The 21,427-nt window shown below is 30.5% G+C and overlaps 1 protein-coding gene across 1 annotated transcript in view; it reads left to right on the plus strand.

Moving 5' to 3' along the window:
• Positions 1-21,427, plus strand: part of LOC145278684 (transcription elongation factor SPT6-like) — an 86,485-nt gene that overhangs the window by 54,253 nt on the left and 10,805 nt on the right. Inside the window, exons 21-33 of the mRNA XM_080130679.1 lie at positions 1,368-1,500; positions 3,225-3,362; positions 4,719-4,886; positions 5,688-5,815; positions 8,245-8,452; positions 10,577-10,724; positions 12,053-12,201; positions 14,816-14,956; positions 15,961-16,067; positions 16,866-16,954; positions 19,256-19,371; positions 20,315-20,437; positions 21,050-21,210. Of these exons, the coding sequence (XP_079986805.1) occupies positions 1,368-1,500; positions 3,225-3,362; positions 4,719-4,886; positions 5,688-5,815; positions 8,245-8,452; positions 10,577-10,724; positions 12,053-12,201; positions 14,816-14,956; positions 15,961-16,067; positions 16,866-16,954; positions 19,256-19,371; positions 20,315-20,437; positions 21,050-21,210 (1,809 nt within the window). The remainder of the gene's footprint in view (positions 1-1,367; positions 1,501-3,224; positions 3,363-4,718; positions 4,887-5,687; positions 5,816-8,244; positions 8,453-10,576; positions 10,725-12,052; positions 12,202-14,815; positions 14,957-15,960; positions 16,068-16,865; positions 16,955-19,255; positions 19,372-20,314; positions 20,438-21,049; positions 21,211-21,427) is intronic.

A 21,427-nucleotide genomic window follows, 5' to 3' on the forward strand; every position in this document is an offset into this window, starting at 1 on the left:
TTTGTTAATTCTTGATTGAGAAGAATATTTTCATTCAGTTTCTAAAAAAAAAAGTTTGTAAGATTGTATTTATTGTTTTTAAAGTACTAATGAAAGTCCCCCCCCCACCGTCCCTGTATATTTCTATGTTTGTGAAAATATATTTGTATATTACATATGTTTTTGTGGTAATCCCGCAAAAATATTTTTTAAACTATATTCAGAAAGTTGCAATTACTTATTCCAATTCTTGATTGAGAAAAATATTTTCGTTCAGTTTTAACGAAGGTAGTTTGTAAGATTTTTGCAATATATTTACTAGTTCATCTCTTAAAAAGTATTAATGTTGGTGTGATTAATTGGGAATTGGAAAAACCCTACTTTCTGATGCCAAAGACGATTCTTTTATGTTTCTTTGTTTTTTTTGTTTACATGGGGATCGCCACTTATCAAGGCCTGTAAGCCACTTGGGGATAAGGGTTATATTGTGTACAATGATCAATGGGATAATATCGTAGTAATAGTTGGAGATTTGATAAAGTGTCCTACTTAAGGGAATCAGGAATTTGTTTATGTTGGACTTGAAGACGTCCAAGTTTTAGTCAGATGGGAAACAGGCAAACGGAAGAGAATTCCACGGGCGTGCAGTTCTCAGAAACAAGCTATGTTCATGGAATCTACGTTTTGATTTAGTCACAGATAAAGAGTGGGGGAAATTACTGACAGTGGTTTTAGCTAGATGTGTGTTTATCATGAAGGATTGGCGAGGGGGGACCAGAGATTGGAGCTCGGACGAGCACTTGCCATGGAAATAACTGTAAAACAAAGACAGACTCACAACGTCTCTTCTGTAGGAGAGAGGTTGCAGGGAAGAGAAGAGAGCATCCCCCACTAAGCCACGATGTCTATTTTGTACTTTGTCAAGGCAGGATAGGCTGTTTTTAGAAGCTCCAGCCCAGATGTGGCAGCAGTACTCCATCTTTGGACGTACTTGGCTTTTATAGAGATAGAGAATTGCATCAGTAGTGAGATATCTTCTGGAGCGGTAGAAGGATCCTACCATTTTCCCAGCGGCCCGGGCAACAGACTTTACGTGTTCCATTTCAGATCAGTATTAATGATAACATGATAACATGTTCATTGTTTTTAAACTATTAGTAAAACTGAAATCTATAGGTCTTCCCCCCCCCTGTATTTTTACATTTGCAAAAATATATTTGTATATTACATTTTTTGTGGTACCCCTCCCCGCCGCCTCCTCTCCCGCAGAATATTTTTTAAACTATATTTAAAAAAGTTACCAATTCTAATTCTTGTATCAGAATCTGTAAAAACATTTGGAATTGTACCATCCGTAATATCTATGTATTTTTTTTTTTATATTTCAGAGAGAGTTTGATGATTATTGATGATATTAAATCGATAATCACTGAGCTAGAACAAGATGACATTCCTCCTATTAATGTGGAATTAATTGAACATGATTTGGCGTTGGTTTATGAGAACAGTAATCGAGCATTGGTGAGCACCTTTTTTTTTTTTTTCTTTTTCTTTTTTTTTCTTAATTCAAATTTTTATAAATTTGATTGGGAGTTTTAAAATCGGAAAAGAAACGGCATGTATATACAGAATTAAAATTTGTATGGCAAATAATGTAAATATTAAAACTAGTATCCGTTCAATAAGTTTTGTGATGAATATTAAATCATCAAAAAGCTAGTGTAATGGTGTTCAAATGCTAAGCTATGTATGGCAGTTTTTTGCCATGCTGTAAGTGACGATTTTTATAACCACTTGATTTTTATGGTCTAGCATTCATTGAAGAAATATGTTTATTCTAATTTAAATGCAACATTAGCAACATGCGAATATGAATGTGTGTAGGCAAAATGATTCAAATTATTTTTTGTCTTTTTAAGATTTGATATGAATATAGATTGGTATGTACACGGTGAAACGATGAAGTTGTCGCCCAAAAGAAAACGAGACTACATCTTTATTTTAAAACTTTTATTGTAAAAAAAATCAATTCAGGTAACTTCATTATGTAGTAGAGCTGACATCTATTCAATGTAGCCATCTTCAGCCTCAATCACTACCTCAATATAAGGAGCATGCCTTTTCCACAAGCGCTAGCGAGAGCTTGGCGAATACTCAGAAGACAGTAGCGATCAGGTTGGCTTTGGTATTGTGGGATGTTATGTAGTTGATGTTCTCGACATATGACCAAACAAGGTAGTCTGGCGGGTTCGGGGGGAGGGGATCTGTGAGAGAAGAGTACAAAGTCGTAGCACTCCTTCTGAAAGCTAAACCTGGTTCCCTTTTGGATTTGTGGGCAATCACCAAGTCCTGCTGCCACACCCAAGGTCTGATTGCACTAGGGGATCACCACACTCTTCAGCACATCCAGGTACACTTTAGTGTTGACTTTCAAGCCGACTTTGAAGATGTGAGGTGGCATGATGTGGCCCTCACTTGAAACCACATAAAAGACCATAAGCATGGCCAGAAACGTTGGTTTCATCCCCCTGGGCATGTCCCTGTTATTCGTGGTAATCCAGCAATGCATTTTGAGGGTGCTGGCTGTTGTCATAACTTGGGTTGATAGAGAGCATGAGTTGTACTGCGGCACATCTCGCTCGTTGAACATTGTCACTTTCAGACGTAATAGAAAGCTCCTATCGCTCTTGGGATTTGTACACAACTGGCCAAGTGTTGTTGAAGCCATTATTAAGCACTTTTGGCCACTTGTACATTATAGTTTTTGATAATTATTTTTTGTTTTTCATTTTTGGAGAACTTTGAAAGGGGGACAATTCAAGAAAACCTAGTCCGAAAATGTCCAAGTTTTGCCTAACTAGTTAAAAAAATAAAATCAAAATTCATGATTTTTAGCGATTAAAGTTGTAATTTTGAATACAAACAAAATCTCAGTAGTCGAATTGAGTTATCACCCTTGAGTTTTAAAACATTCTAAAACAACGGTGGGCCTCCAGGCATGCTAGTCCAAAAAATTGTGTTTCTTAGTTTGAAAAAAAAAACGGTTTGATAAATTTGTGATTTTTTATAGAATATGACATCTCCATTCCATGATGGGTATGCATATGATAAAGATTTGTCTGTATTTTAGTTTTTTTAAGTCAAATTCTAAATCAGCACCTAAGTATTTTTCACTTTTTAAATGACAAATATTCTCAAGATAAATAAAAACATTTTTGCCTAATAATAATCCTGTCTGTTTTTAGAACGAGTTCCGTGATTATCCACCTGTGTTACGCCATGCTGTATCTGTAGCCCGTCGTCTCCAAGATCCTCTGATTGAATTTGCTGCTTTGTGCAATCCTGATGAAGACATCCTTTGTCTCAAATACCATACTTTACAGGTAAACCATAGGTTTTCTACACATAATCAGTTATTTGACCTAAGTAGACGTCTCTTATTTTAAGTAATATCTCATTTCGGCTTTTAATTAGAAAAATTTACTTATATATACACAATTATCTACAATCTCCTAGAATATATAATAGGAATATACAAATCAAATTTTATTTCATCAGATAGACCCCAACAAATGTCTTTGTAAATTAAGTCAGTATTATTCATCTATTAAGTTTTAAAACTATTTTATCATGCAGTTTAGTGTATGTTGCTGTTTTTGATCTTTTGAACCAACACATTTCAGGTGAAAACATCATTACATATTTATGTGTCATGGCAAAGTTAGTGTGAGTTTCAAAAGTTACGAAAAATAATCCAGTAGTAGATGTTCTACTAGTATTTTTAACAAAAAATCGACAATTACGTTCGTTTTAAAAATGATGGACCCTTAATTCAATTAAATCAAGTCAACTTTCTAGATAAAAACATCCGATAAAACTGTATGTATCGATAAATTCTATTTTTACTTGTATTTTTTTACTAGATCATTTTTCGTAAATTTTGGAATTTGTACTGGTTTCACTTAACACGTGCGTGGTGGTTTGCACCTGAGGTGTGTTGGTTTGAGAGATTACCCATGTAAACTAAAACCTTTAAATTTATTTTATTTCAATTATCTGCAAATTCAATGCTTAAACTTTTAGTGAGCATGACACCAAAATCTATATTTTTCATCATTCCTAATTTGATTAATCCTAACTTGAGTTTGCTTCAAGCAAATCCATTATATAATGCATAATTTTTAAGGTTATTGAAGAAACCAAATACACTTTTTCATGTTTAATGATATATATCCAGATTTTCTTGACATAATCTAAATATTAATTTACTTGTCTGTATGTCCAGTAGCACAAAATAAAACCATCATCATCGCAAACATTAATGAGAAATGAATTACCCCCCCCCTCAATAGTTGCTCTTTATCAGTAAAAATCATTAAAACCATTTCTTCCAAAAGTTTTTAAAAAGAACAAAAAACATGGCTGTCTGTATACGGTTTCAAATTGGCAATTTTATTTTATAATTAAAAAAAAAAGTCATGTTGAGAAGAGACTAAGATTTTTTTTATTATAGATTTTTTTAAAAATAAAAGATGTGCAGGTGAATTGACATCTGTTCTTTTATAATTTATAAAAATAACAATGTGTTTTGTGTTGAATTTTCATTTTAAAAAAAATCTAAACTTTTTAAATCAATTCTTTTTAGCTTTAAAATGTTAAAAAAGAATTTGCTATAAAATCGTTTTACATTTGTCATCATTTTATTATTTTTTTAAATTTTTTTTTTATTATTTTTTCAGGATACTTTGCCAAAAGATGTTTTGTTGAATGCTCTCCATCTTGAATTTATCAACCGCGTCAACGAAGTTGGAGTTGATGTTAATCAAGCTCTTGACTTCAATCTTCATGCCTCACTTTTACAATTTGTCTGTGGTCTCGGACCAAGGAAAGGAGCACATCTTGTCAGGGTTTGTATAGTTGATGTCTACATCATATAGCGTTTGGTTGTATAGACCTGTCAGATATTCATAAAGAAAAGAAACAACTTTAAAACAAAATGCTGGGTGTTTGTTTTTATTCGTGATCTTTTAATCCAATGCATTTCAGATAAAAACATTATGTATTTACACGTCATGTCAAAATTAGTATAAATGAAAAAATTACTAAAAATAATCTAGTAGATGCGCTTGACGTGTTTTTAACAAAAAACTACCAACAATTACATTTGGAAATGTTTTGGTTTAAAAAAAGGCAAACCTCTTAATGTGTCAATTTATGCTCAGGGTTATCTCCCTTGCTTGTCATACAGAATTGGTTGCACAACGCTTCCAAATTGGAAAATATGATAAAATTCAATAATTTGAGAAATTGTATTTTTACTTGTATTAGATCATCTTTCACAATTTTTGGAATTTATAATTTCGACATGACATGCATGCATGTAATAATATTTTCATCTTAAATGTATTTGTTTAAAAGATAACCGATGTAAACCAGCCTCAAATGTTTAGTTTTTTTTTTTACATATTAAAAAGGAAAACCAGCTACTATTTATCTTTCATTTTACATCCGTTTTCTAAGATTCTGCTTCGACCTTCCACCATACTGTTGACCAGTTTACCCTTCATGTTAAATTTTTATCCTACTTGTCCTAAATTTGTGGTGCCTTAAGTAGCTTCTTGTTTATCACGGCAATTAATGTTAAAAGTTTTTTGGGTTTTTGTTAATTGCATTTCAGCTGTTTTATTCTGTTGTCATTTCTATTGTAGGGTCTCAAACAAAACAACAGCCGTTTAGAAAACCGAACACAACTCGTCACTGTGTGTCACATGGGACCGAAAGTTTTCATTAACTGCGCTGGCTTTATCAAAATTGATACCAGTTCTTTAGGTGATAGGTAAGTTGATGTTGCTTTGTCATGTACAAACTAATGTGGCAATAATTTGCCTTTTTATCGGGAACTAGTATGACGCAGAAAAATGAAGAACCTCAAGAAAATCATGTTCCGACTTCTGAATTTCATACAGATATTTTTTATTCTTTTTCTTTCTTATAAGGATTAATAATGGTTATATATAAAATAGATATCCATGGACACATGTTCTGTCATGATTATGGCTCATCAATGCCGCCCTGGTATAGTCAGCCGAACTGATGAGCCACAGATATGGAAACACATGTCCATGGATAACTATTTTATAAGTAAATAAATAAAGAACAAATATATGTGACTACACGTGTGTGTGTGTATATATATATATATATATATATATATATATATATATATATATATATAGGTTTCCTTCCTTTTATCTATTTGCCTTTCTGGTACCTAAGGTACTTAAGCTTTTATGCATTTTTATTCTCATAGCATTTATATGCTAGTTAACATGTCGCAGAATAGATCTTGTAATCTTATTAAATTTACTTATATTATTAATATTTCAGTTTTTATTTATTTTATTTTAGATTAGTAAGTATAGTAACCATATTTTTTATATTTTGTTATTGGGGAAGCCCTGTTTTTTATAGCTGTTCTGTTTTTAAATCTCCAAAACAGCTACATGGTAGGCAGCTAAGGATTCCCCGTTTTCTATTTAAAAATTTTAGTTAAGGTTTTCTATTTTCTCATCCTTATATAGTTGAAATCTTTTATAATTGTAGACTTTTGAGAAGTCAGCTTATGCAACTGCTAAGTTTATTTCTATATAATAATTTTAGTTAATGTTTTTTTTTTCTCCTTCCTTATATGGTTGAATTATTTATTGTAATTGTAAACTTTTTAGAAGTTGGATTATGTAGGTACTAAGTTTACAATAGGTTAAATTTATTTATTTTTTCCGGGAATTTAAACTTGATTCTATATTTTTATTTTTACATTTTTTTAAATCAAAACTTCTTTAGAATATATATACATATAAGTAAGAACAGAGCTGTGAAGTAAAAATTTACAAATAGTTTTTATTATTCAGCAGAATACTCCAAAACTAGTGTGCTAGGAAATCCTTAATCCACGATCCATCCTTGAGGCATTGCTCATTCCAACCGAAAAACCTAATATTAACCACCAGACCAGGTTTGAGGGTGGAGACGGCGTACTCAAATATTTATAGGTGCATCATCTGATTTAATAAACATTCACTATGCTATAGTACCTGAAGACAACCTTAGTACGTTTGTCGAATTTATCTACTCTCTTGTAGAAAACGCAAGGAAGTTAGCCAGCCATATAGAAAAAAATGGACAAAAAAAAAAATATGTAGAGCTGATATTCAACCGGACCTGTGTAAGTGTGTGTGTGCATATATATATATATATATATATATATATATATATACACACACACACACACACACACACACACACACACACACATATTTGTACATCAGAAATTTAGGGGTGACTATTCAGATTTTGTAGGGGATAAATCATACCAAATTTAATTATCACTAAAATTAACAACAAAAATCGACAGATTAATTATGGTGTCATTTAATTATTAAATTTATAAAAAAAAATAATGAACATTTGTATTATTTCATAAATAAGAAAGGGTATCCTTGCAGTAACATACTTATGAGGAGGCAAGGATTTTTTTATGTTTTTAAATTTGGGTGTAAGAGGCAGGGAAAATTGTTACTCATCATTGTTTGATTTAGCATTTGTTTTACATGCTGGCATGTGTTGGATGGTAAATAATTGTGTATACACGAACACTAGAAGGAATGTACTATTTTATAAGAGTAAAAGTATTTGTAATGAAATAATTTTATAGGTATTATTATTAAGATCAGCATTTAATTAGAAAGTTAAACAAATATTTTATTATATACCTTTATATTTAAATAAGGTTCAGAACTATTTGACAGAATTGCATCAAATTTTGCATGATGGAACATCCTTAAGTTATTTTACTATTATTAATACTATTACTTGACTAATTTATTTTTTTGGGGAGGGAGGGGGTATAGAGTTTGTATCATTTGAACTGAAAATGTTTATTTCACATGCCATGTGATTGCTTATGTCGTGTTCTGCATGATTGTTCGTGAATTTAAAAATTACCGTCAAAATAACCAATTTATGGGATTTACATAGGAAACATCCGACTACACAAGATGCAAAAAATCTATAGAAGTCATATTTGAATAGAGAAAAAAAAAATCACACCCTTCATGAAATCTACACCTGAAAAAGGTCAGGTCACATTGTTTGGAACATGCTCAAAAAATATATAGCAACAGTCAGAATAACCTAATGATAAACACTACAAATATTAATCGTTTCTTTCTGAAAATATTAAGCAATATTCAATTTTTCTTTCAGTACTGAAGCTTATGTTGAAGTTCTTGATGGGTCTCGAGTTCACCCAGAAACTTATGAATGGGCTCGAAAAATGGCTGTCGATGCCCTTGAATATGATGACACTGCTGAAGATGCCAATCCTGCTGGTGCATTAGAAGAAATTCTGGAAAGCCCCGAACGGCTTAAAGACCTTGATCTTGATGCGTTTGCTGAAGAACTTGATCGTCAGGTAATTAATCCTATGGTGCCTTCCCCAAATCTTCTTTTTCAGTTTTTCTCATTTAAACAAATTACAAAAGTGTAGATTTTATTGTTATCATCATTATTGTTTTGATATTGTATAATACTTCCAAATTTGGACTTGTATATTTTATTTGTATAGAAATATAAAAAAATGCGATCTAATATTTTTCATATTTAAAAAGGGTTCTTGTCCAGAATTTCCCTATATTAAAAACTGAAAATAAAAAATCTATGACAAAACAAAAATATCATATTCCAAAAATCAAGTAAATGGATCAAAAATAGTTTTATTTTTGATAAGAAAAAAAATTTTATGAGTATTTTAAAAGGTGCAACCTCACAAACCATTTTGACAAATCATCATCATCGGCGGTCACTCGTGTCCGAGTAAGACTGTCCTCCGTTGTGGCTTCTGTGGGTCCTCAGGTGAGCATAGAGCCCAATCCTAGACCCAATTTGTCTTGTGCAATTTGGGCAGATAAAGGTAGTGGTGGTGGGGTGGGGTTGGGTGTGTCTGGTTGATAATCTGTCCTTTCTGTGCTTGCGTTTATCCTCAGCAGCTTGATTTAGGTCACTACTATAAAGTGTAGCACCTTTGTGGACAGCGCTTCTCCATGCCAACCTGCTCCCAGCCACGTCCTCCCATGTCTCAAGGTCCATGTGAAACCGCTTTAGATTTGCTTTGATGTTGTCCTTATACCTCATCTTTTGGCCACCCTGGGCACGCTTTCCCTCAACAAGCTGAGAGTAGAAAATCTGTTTTGGGAGGCGGAGATCCGGCATTCGGACAACATGACCAGTCTATCTGAGCTGGCGTTGAGCAACAGTAGCGGTGATAGTGGGAATGTCAGCCTCACTCAGGACGCTGGTGTTGGTGCGTCGGTCCTTCCAACTAATTCTGAGGATTTTTCGGAGGCATCTTTGGTGGTACGTCTCCAGGGTTTTTACGTGCCTCCTGTATGTGGTCCAGGTCTCCGATCCATGACAAATATCTATTTTAAAAAAATAAAAAAAATAAGGGAGATAACTCCAAAATAATGCATACTTACTAGATTTATATTGTAATGCCTATGCATTCCTATTAATAGCTTTAAAATGATTTTCTTTATAAAAAATATAACTACTTGATCAAATTACATAATTTTTGGTATATGATATTTTCATTTCATCACGCGTATGCATATCAGATTTTTCTTTTTGTTTTTTTATATAATCTAATATGGACAAGAACCTGAAAAAGCTGTTAGTGGATTTACAAGTGACTCACATTTGCTTTTATTAATCAAGAAGGAAAGAAGTTCTGTTTTACTTTTTTTCTCATAAAATATAAATTGTATTTGACAATATTTCTACGAGTTTCTTTCTCACATCATTACAACAACGATCATATTATTATATTATAATCATATCATCATATTATCATATCATAATTAATTATCATATCATAATTAATTATCATATCATCATATTATTATAAGTATCATATCATCATATTTATCATATCATCATATTATAATTATCATATCATATTATTATAATTATCATATCATCATATTATTATAATTATCATATCATCATATTATAATATCATTAATTATCATATCATATTATTATAATTATCATATCATCATATTATTATAATTATCATATCATCATAATTATATTTGAAAACAAGCCTACATCAAAATGAAGTTACTCTCATATACTTGTCCAGGGTTACCAGATTGGCCTTTTATTAAATCAGTTTGGTCTTCAAAAATTATATCTTCTGCTTTTTCTCAAAGGAAACAGCAGAACGTTATATAGATAAACATGGAACTGAAACTAGATATATAGATAACATGGAGTGCAGAATATAAACAGTTTACCCAAGTGGAGTGTGAAATTCGTAAAGTTTTACAGTCTGCAGCAAAAGACACTTAAAGAAGGCAAGAGTTGTGAAAACGTAATAATGATGGCAACCAAAATGAGGAAAACGATCCGAAAACGTGTAAAGAATGCATCTATTATTAAGATGAATTAGAAATTTTCTGTGTTTTGCAAATATTTTTATGCTTTTTTATATGTCATGAGTGATTCCTGTTTTGAAGTAATCTTTATTTAATTCTAGGGTTATGGGAATAGACATATTACGTTATATGATATAAGAGCTGAACTGAACCATCGCTACAAGGATTTGCGAACACCTTTCAGACCACCAAACAATGAAGAGAAATTTAATATGCTGACCAAAGAAACTCCTCTCACATTTTATGTTGGTAAGTAGAAAAAAAAATTAATTGTTTAGTATGTATGTATGTGTGTGTGTGTGTGTGTGTATCAATAAAATAAGAAAATGACAATATAAAAAATATATACTAATGTAAATAGATTTATTCATTTATTTAATAAGGATGATACATTGATTAGGGATGTAAGATAAGTAAGAACTCTTTATACCATGGCATTTCGAAGCCTAATACTTCTCATCAGAAGAGGAGAAAAGATGCATAATAGGAATGTGATGTCTAGCGATAGTGACATTAGGAGTGAAATAATTGTGCAGCGAGATATAAAAAATTAAGACGGTTTGGGGTTGGGAGAACTAAAGTGATCTTAAAAGCTATATTCCTCCCATATCATAGAGATCACTTCAGTTCTCCCAACCCCAAACAGTCTTAATTTTTTATCTCTCACTGCACAATTATTTCACTCCTAATGTAACTATCACTAGATGTCACGTCCCTATTATGTTACCTAGCATCTTCTCTCTTCTTCTGATGAGAAGCATTAGGCTTTGAAATACCATAGTATAAAGAGTTCTTACTTATTCTACACTCCTAATTAATGTATAATGAATAAATCTATATGCATTATTATAGTTTTTTATCGTCATTTTCTTTTTTTATTGATTTCCAAATAAGCTCCAAGGCAATTTGTTGAGCTTTGCATTATGCTGATAAGTCTCCTCTTAAAGAATCAATCTTTTTTTTTCTTCTTTTATCTCCCTCATTCTATATATATATATTTATCATTTTTAATCAAAATTTACTTCTTAAATTCCAGTAAATTTCATACAATAATTAAACCAAAGTCAATATTAATTGACCTCATTAATTAAGCTCAATGATTATCAGTGTTAATAATCAAGAATATATAATTTTGCAATAACCAAGATAACAATATATTATAACAGGTTTTTCATAAGATCCATTTCTTCAGTGTTACAATCGTTTCATAATCTTTTGGACAAGCTTAAACATTATTTCGTTAAAAAATTGCAAAATTACATTTTTTATATATATATATATATATATATATATATATATATATATATATATATATAAATATTTAATCTTTAGGGAGCTTAAAAATAATAATTGAACTATCAATTTTGCTTTTATGTTTCCATTGTAAAACAAGCTTTGAATGTGATGCAGTTGTTTCTGGCATAAACTGTGAATTTGGGAAAGATGCCAATGAGAAACACAAGTGATTGTGAACAACATTTAATTGTAAAGAATTGTTCTAAAAATATTTTTAAAAAGATATTTTTTTAAAAAGATATTATTTAAAAAAAATTTTTTTTTTTTTTTTCTGTGCATAGGTAAACTTGTTCTGTGTGTCGTGACTGGCATCGCTCGTAAACGACCTCAGGGAGAACAACTTGATGAAGCAAATCCTGTGAGAAATGAAGAAACTGGATTGTGGCAATGTCCATTTTGCCAAAAGAAAGATTTTCCTGAACTTAGTGAGGTAACAAAAAAAAAACACCTCTTTCAATACATAACTGCTTCATATAAAAATCATCTTGTTTTTTTTTTTTCTTTTTCAATGCTGCTGTTTAATAGCATTACTTTTAGAAATCTTGGAACAGATATTAAACCAAATTATTCAGCCAACTTCGAACTGGGAAATGTCCAGATTGCTAAATACAGCCTTAGATATGATATAAACAATACAGCCTTAGATATGATATAAACAATACAGCCTTAGATATGATATAAACAATACAGCCTTTGATATGATATAAACAATACAGCCTTAGATATGATATAAACAATACAGCCTTAGATATGATATAAACAATACAGCCTTAGATATGATATAAACAATACAGCCTTAGATATGATATAAACAATACAGCCTTAGATATGATATAAACACTACAGCCTTAGATATGATATAAACAATACAGCCTTAGATATGATATAAACAATACAGCCTTAGATATGATATAAACAATACAGCCTTAGATATGATATAAACAATACAGCCTTAGATATGATATAAACAATACAGCCTTAGATATGATATAAACAATACAGCCTTAGATATGATATAAACAATATAGCCTTAGATATGATATAAACAATACAGCCTTAGATATGATATAAACAATACAGCCTTAGATATGATATAAACAATACAGCCTTAGATATGATATAAACAATACAGCCTTAGATATGATATAAACAATACAGCCGTAGATATGATATAAACAATACAGCCGTAGATATGATATAAACAATACAGCCGTAGATATGATATAAACAATACAGCCGTAGATATGATATAAACAATACAGCCGTAGATATGATATAAACAATACAGTCTTCGATATGATATAAACAATACAGCCTTAGATATGATATAAACAATACAGCCTTAGATATGATATAAACAATACAGTCTTAGATATGATATAAACAATACAGCCTTAGATATGATATAAACAATACAGCCTTAGACATGATATAAACAATACAGCCTTAGACATGATATAAACAATACAGCCTTAGATATGATATAAACAATACAGCCTTAGATATGATATAAACAATACAGCCTTAGACATGATATAAACAATACAGCCTTAGACATGATATAAACAATACAGCCTTAGACATGATATAAACAATACAGCCTTAGACATGATATAAACAATACAGCCTTAGACATGATATAAACAATACAGCCTTAGACATGATATAAACAATACAGCCTTAGACATGATATAAACAATACAGCCTTAGACATGATATAAACAATACAGCCTTAGACATGATATAAACAATACAGCCTTAGACATGATATAAACAATACACCCTTAGACATGATATAAACAATACAGCCTTAGACATGATATAAACAATACAGCCTTAGACATGATATAAACAATACAGCCTTAGATATGATATAAACAATACAGCCTTAGATATGATATAAACAATGAAAATGAATCTTTATCAGGGTTCGCACAGTCTTGAAAAGTTGTTGAATTTTAACTTTTGCTTTGAAAAGCCCTTATTAGAAATAGTATTACCTTGAAATATCTTTGAATATATCGAAAATGTTTTGAAAATTTCTTAAGATGACCATGAAAATTTGTGTCAAAATATTAAAAACTAAAATTGAAATGAATACTATTAACTTATACTTTAAGTATTAATAAAAATACCATTAAAATAATTGTTAAATATTAAATATAAAATCGAAATATATTGTTTTGAACTTGCATAGTATTGTGGATAAGAGAGTCATGTTCCTTTGTCACAAAACTACCTGAGGTAGTTTTGTGACAAAGGAACATAATTCCATTTTTCTTTCAGCCTGGCCAACCTAGTTTTTGATTATCACAAATTTTTTTTTTCTCTCTTAGGAGGGCGGGGTGGCCATTCAAATGTCCTTCTATTTTTGTTCTCGTTTATAATTTATTGGGGGGGGGGGGGGGCACAGAGAGGGAAGGAGTAGTGGCAGTCGCCATAAATCTCCAGTGGTTAATCCCCCCTCCCCCACCAAATTTTGTAATAATTTAAAATGAGGACAGCTGCGCCAAAAAAAGATGGCAGCCATCTTGTTTGGAAATTGAGGTCATAAAGGCAGTTAATATTTGAGATGAAATAATAACTTCAAAACACCTAAAAATGATGCATGTACATTGTAAAATAACTTTTATTGGCTATGGCAACATTTATTTGTTGTATATTTGATTTTTTACCACTTTTTCGAATCACTATTGATTGTAAAACATACTCTAAATTTTGTTTTGAAAAATTGAATTTTGTCTGGAGAAAACCTTGAGAAGTCCTTGAAAATGGACATTGAAAATCTGTACGTACCCTGTTTATACATCCACAAAAAAAAAAAATCAAAAGCAATTTTTTTTTTAACACATTGAATACAAATTAACCAACTTAAAAATGCGGTTCAGCATTTTTTTCTGAAATTTTACATTAGTTTTCCATGTTATTAGTTGTTTTTCCCTGCAGGGGCATTCTTTATTTTTGTATGAATTGTTTTAAAGTGTCGTCTGCTTAATTTCAAGGAAAAATTTTTTATTTTAATATTTGTTATATTTTATTTTAAGGTTTGGAGCCATTTTGATGCCGGCAATTGTCCCGGATCAGCTGTTGGTGTCAAAGTTCGTCTGGACAACACCGTCTCTGGTTTCATCCCAACAAAAATGATAAGCGACAAACAAGTGACAAACCCTGAAGATAGAGTAAAAGTAAATCCAATTTTTCATGTTTTATTTTTCTTTAGAATTGAATGTGCGGGTGGGGATCATTTATTTTTCTTCACAATTGAATATGCGAGTGGGGATCATTTATTTTTCTTAAGGAAAATTCAAAAATGTGTTGGGAGGGGGTAAGTAAATTAATTTCATGATTCAAAGCAGTCATTATTACCTTTTTTTTTTTTGTTGTTTTTTTTTAAAATATAACTCAAGAAAATTTGAGACAAAAATATTTTTAAATCTAACATGATCATCTTCTCTAACATCCCTTTTTTTTTTTTTTTTGCTTACCATTATGTATTTGGCACACAGCTCGGTATTTGTATATATATAACCACCATACTCGGTTACATATCGACTGAAACATTTTGGAAAATAACGTTCAATGTGAGAACAGTAATCCAAAAAGTCCAAATAATATGAATTAAATATTTTATTTTGTATTAATGAAAATGTCCAAATTGATGAGCTCAGAATTTGACTTGCCTGGCTCACCGATTAAACCATTTCAATTTATATCGTGTTGAAACAGCAAAGGCAAACATTTTCAGCATTTGGAAAGGTGACCATTTGAGAGTACCAGGTGCCATAAGTTTGGTGATATGTCTGTAAGTCACTTTCTTTAATAGCATGGGTAAGGTATGAACCCATTTTGCCTTCCGTCTAGCTACGGATGAAATGATGGAGTTCATATGACTCTCAAGGCTTAATGAGACAATTAATCTAAGAGAAGCAAAACTCTGAACTAAAACCTGTCCTTCTCTGCTTATCCCAGCATTGCTTCTAGTCTTGGAATTGAACAATACAGAATCAGAAGTGTGGCGTGAGATTGTGCAACTCTTGCTTCAGTATAAACTTCTCGTTGTACAAGTATCCTTTCAGAGAATATCTTTTATTGAGATAGGAGGAAGCTAGTCATGATTAGGGTTTTAGCTGTGATTTTAGTGTGATTTCTTTGATTCTCCTCTTCTAATTCGTTGTTTTCTTTTCTTCAGGTTGGTCAGACACTTCACTGCAGAATTACCAAAATTGACATTGATCGATTTCAAGTGGAACTTACATGCCGTTCTTCAGATCTTCAGGATAAAGACGGCAATTGGAAGTAAGTATTACTTTTGAAAATTAATGGAAATAGTTGGAATATTAATGTTTGCTCAGGAGGATTTTAAATCTTTGAAGTATACTGCACAATATGTATGTATATATATATATATATATATATATATATATATATATACGAGCAAACAGTTAATAAAGCATGTTATATATGAGCAAACAGTTAATAAAACATGTTAAAAAACACTTTGAAATGAGTTAAAAACATATTTAATCTGAAAATATATATAAATATATATAAATTTTTTTTATATATATATATATATATATATAATTATGCTATCAAAGAGTAAATTTTTAACAAAGCAAAACTTAAGATAAGAAAAGCTCAGTGCTATTAAGAGAAACAAACAATAATATTAAAAAGAAAGATGAGGAATAAACGTTACATATAACTTTATGAAAAAGGGTTCATATTTCATAAAGCAAACCAACCCACAGATGTTGGAGAAATTTACAGTTATAGAAATAGTATAAAACGGTGGGTAGAGTGAGTTTCATGTAAGATACAGCGAGAGAGGAAGACAGAAACTTATTAATTGCAAGTTAAGGTTGATTAGAACAATTAAATTAGGTTTTATTTTCAAACATAACTCAATTCCAAAACTAAAGAATCTTTTAGCATGTATTTTGTATAATTAAAATGTATAGTAAAAATATCTTAGGGAAGCAACATCAGCTTTAGCATAATAATATTAGGTATATACGCGTGGATATGGAAAACGTTTAGAATTTGTATGAATTCTTGTATTTTTAAAAATTTATTTTTATTTATTTTTTTCAGACCGCAAAGAGATTTGTATTTTGATTATGATTCTGAAAAAGGTGATATCGTGAAAGAAGAAGATCGAAGAAAAATTCAGGCCAGACAAAGTAAGTGTTGTTTACTACAGGGTGACCCCCAAAAAAAAAAACAACAGTTAAATGGAGGCCATCTAGAACATATGCGGTAGAATGGAGAAAAAAAGGCCGAAGACCCTAGTATTTTGATGTGATGTTTGGAATATATTAAACTAGTTATGACCAAAGTTTCATTTCATTCGAACAAAACACTAAGAAACGGGGCAATTAGAGTTGGGACCCGTTTTTTCCGGGGGGGGGGGGTCACCCTTTTTCTTTTTCTTTTTTTTTCTTTTTTTTTTATTGCAATGAAATGATAGCATTTTTTGTGATTTTTAGGTTTAACTACTTTATTAAGGAGAAGATTTCTTCCTAAAATTGTATTTTAAATTTATAGTTAAATTTTATATTTTTTTCATATGACTGTATCTTCTGGTATTTGTAATTGAAAAAAATGTAAAATTTATCGACATTTTTGTTGTGGTAATATTTTAAAATATTTTTATTTTTTAAATTTTTGCAAATGTTTGACTTGGAAAATTAAAACTGAAACAATTGTAACCCATCTCTCAAATTCAGTTTGACATGATTTTATTAATATTGTTTTTTTTTTCTGTATCAAATTTTGTGGGAGAGGTTTCTAATTATTTTGTAAAAATTCAAGACTTCCTAAATTCAAACCAAAAAGCAATAATTAAAAAGTATTTTTAAATCCTTATTGTACTCACTTTATGTAAAAAAAACAATGTTTATTTTTTTGTCCTAATTTTCACTAAAGAAATGAACTGCCTTAAATATCCCAACTGATTCAATGTTGAAATACCTTTCTCAGATCTTAAAAAAAAAAACATCAATACATAAACAATGAAAAAATGGTAAGTTTACTGGAATAAATTTCCCAACAACAAATTATACGAAATAATGATAAAAATTCAAAGGCAGGAATAAAACACCAAACTAAACCAAAAAAGTCACACTAGCAAGAATAAAAATGGGACACACTCATTTAACCTGCTCATATCTTTTGAGAAAAGCAACCCATTTGTATACCATGTCAAACTCTACTCACAATTAAGCACATTCTACTTGAGTGCACTGACTTTATAACAACAAGGGATAGTTTATATATATAAAAAAAAACATTAAGGATTTGAGAAAAACAAATCCCACACCATACTTTCATACCTTAAAAAAATTAGCCATTATCAAAAAAAACAAACATATCACTCATATGTCAGCTAGAGTAGGAAGTAAAAGCTTCCTAAACCCATAGATAATCGGCATAAAGTGACCCAAAGAGTTGACATGCCATAAAACACAACAAAAACTAAAGAAATGATATTTCTCAGTTTAAAATGTTATTCATCAAACTAGTTTGACACAATAGAATAATTACAATAATAATGATAACAAATGCATTTGATATTTCCCATCTGTAATAACTAGGACCATGATAACAGCATATTCTTTTCATTGTTTTGATTCTTGAGTGTGTATCCATTGATATCTTTTATTTTTATCTTTTATGCTGTTATATAAAGTGATGTGGTTCTCGGTTGATTAACTGTGTCGGATATATACTCGAGAGTCAAAACAATGAAAAGAATATGCTGTTGTTGTGGCCCTAGTAATAAACTCACATTTTTGGTTACATTGAAATTAATGTTTTTAATTGACGTTTTAATTTAATTCAGACCAGATCTTTCCTAATGTTGGCTTTAAAAGAATTTATTTACTCTTTCCGAGCTGCTTAAAGGAGAATTGAAAATTTAAAAAATGTTTTTAAAATAATTTGAATATTTAGTATTTTTTTATTTTTTATTAATTGGTTATTATTAAAATATAATAAAAATTGTAAGCGTATGAGAATGCTGTAAGCAATGTAGAATACCATGGTAAGTGTGTGAGAATGAACAAAAACAAATGTCTTGTTGAGATTATAAATGCTTGTATATTTATTTTTCCAAATCATTCATGCATATAAGTCTGTAAATATAGGCTTAGTGTCCTATATAACCGCAATAGTAGATTTGTTCATCCATCACATGACTTCAATACCCTGGTATTTTCTACATTGCTAATAGCCATCTTATACACTTACATATTTGTTTACCAGCAATGCTTCAAGCAAACTACCTTTCCTTTTCTAATCCAAAATTAATTTCAATAAAGTTTCAGCATTTCCACCATTGTCATCTTCATCTATTTGTCTATTTTTGATTTCGCAGAAAAAGAATATTTTATGTGATTTGGATTTTTCTTAACATTTACCCTCAAAATATTTTTAAAGAGTACACAGAAATATTAAGTTTATTTAATATTTGTTTATTTCAGCTTACATCAAACGGGTGATTGTACATCCTTGTTTTCATAACATTGGATTTAAGGAATGTGAAAAGTTAATGGCTGGAATGGACCAAGGGGAGGTAATCATTCGACCAAGCAGTAAGGTAAGAAAACTGATTGCAATAATGTACATTTTTAGTATTTAAAATATATATATATATATATATATATATATATATAAAGAAAGAAATGACAAACGTCTATATTCCAAATTTTAAGTTGTTGACCATCTTACCATTTATTTCTTTACATATGTTGATGTACAATTCTTAACAACACCTGTTTGGTAGCACAAAATCATTCATTTTATTATTATATCCATACATGAGTTTATTTTTCCTTTAACTCATCAGAAGAAAAAGCACTTATCAATTTTAAAAGAAAATAAATGTATATGTGCATGATAAAAAAAATCCAAAAATGGACGAGAAGTTGCAATTACATTTTTTTTTTTTTATTACACCATCTTTGAATTTAGTGTGTGTTTGAGAAAATAACATTTTTTTTTTTTTTCACTTATTCTATCTCCACGGCATTTCATTTTATTGCCTTACATTTATTTTGATACCACCTATTTCCAAGTTAATACATATATTTTTTCTTGATAATGATAAGCATTTACTTTTTTTCATCTGCTTTTCTCACTTCACCCTCTTCCCACCTTCTTCCAATTATTTACATCATTCCATTCCTCTCACCACTTCTCTTGAGTTTTTATTAACATCATTTGCTCTCCCTCTTTCCTATCTAAAACATTTACGTACAGATGGAAAATGTACACAGGTGACCCACAAGCAATGTTAACAAGTTTTTAGTAGTATACTAGACCCCTAGTAGATGATGACCCATGACTGTTTTGAGTCACAGCTCATCTAAATCATAACAGATATCTTCACTCCTCTCGCTCTCTGGTTTGATGAATGACATCATCAACTGTGCATGGTTATCCTCCACCAGCCCTTCTTTACTTTAATACATAATGTGATCTGTTATGCCCCATCGTGTATTTGTTTTGCTTGATTTATTTTATTGTCATTATTTCTTTAGGGTGCTGACCATTTGACCTTGACGTGGAAAACTGCTGAGGATGTTTTGCAACACATTGATGTACGAGAAGAAGGCAAAGTGAATGCTTTCAGTTTGGGAAGATCTCTATGGATTGGCAATGAGGTTTGTTGTCTGAATACTCTCCTCTCTCTCCCTCTCTCTCTCTCTTGAGATATATAAAAAAAATATTCCTCCTGCATTCTCTCTCCCTCCTTTGATAAACAATAGCTATTGTATTCTCTGAGCTTTTCCTGGAACTTATAAATCTTTAGAAATTCTTTATTAAACTGTTTATTTAATTCACTCAGGTTAATTCCTAGCATTCTATATTCAATGTCTTTTTAAATATCTTATATCAGTTAATATGTTACTAATGGCATGGAATATGAGCTGGTAATAATCTGAGTCGATTAAATTAAAATGATTCAATTCAGAATTCGCTGAAGGTTGCTGACTACAATAAAAAGCACCTGAAAAAGAACGAAGAAGACTAGAAATGAAAATATCACCAACTTGAAAATAGAAATATGTAAATAAATAACAAACTTTATTCCACCAAGATAAAAATAAAAAAAATCATGTTATCTTGCAGATATCCAAAGTGCTACTTTTTAGGCAGCTTTATATCACTACATTAAAATAAAAAACTTGTGTGTAACTTTATACTTATATATGGAGGCAAGTAAAAAAGAACGTTTTTTATTTTAATTTGAAAAAAATCTTTTTTCTTTACAGGAATTTGAAGATTTGGATGAAATCATTGCTCGACACATTCAACCAATGGCAGCCTTGGCTCGTGATATTGTTAACTTCAAATATTATAAAGAGAATTGTGATGGTAAAAAAGATATGATAGACAAATGCCTTATTGAAGAAAAGAAAAAGGCACCTTCAAGGTAACTAAAAACTTTTCTTTTCAACCCCCATCCAAAAAAAACATATTGCCAGACTTTAAGGAAAATATTTAAAAAAGGATTTGCTTTTAGTAAAAAAGGATATTCATCTGATGTACGAAGGTAAAAAAAAAAAAAATTAAATATTACCTCATAGTCAAAAACAACAATAAGCATTTGATACATAGATTCCGATTTGGAAAACAGCAATTCTTTCCTC

This window comes from Euprymna scolopes, chromosome 1 (genome assembly GCF_053919585.1).
Source record: "Euprymna scolopes isolate OS-2025 chromosome 1, ASM5391958v1, whole genome shotgun sequence".
Classification (NCBI taxonomy): Eukaryota; Metazoa; Mollusca; class Cephalopoda; order Sepiida; family Sepiolidae; genus Euprymna; species Euprymna scolopes.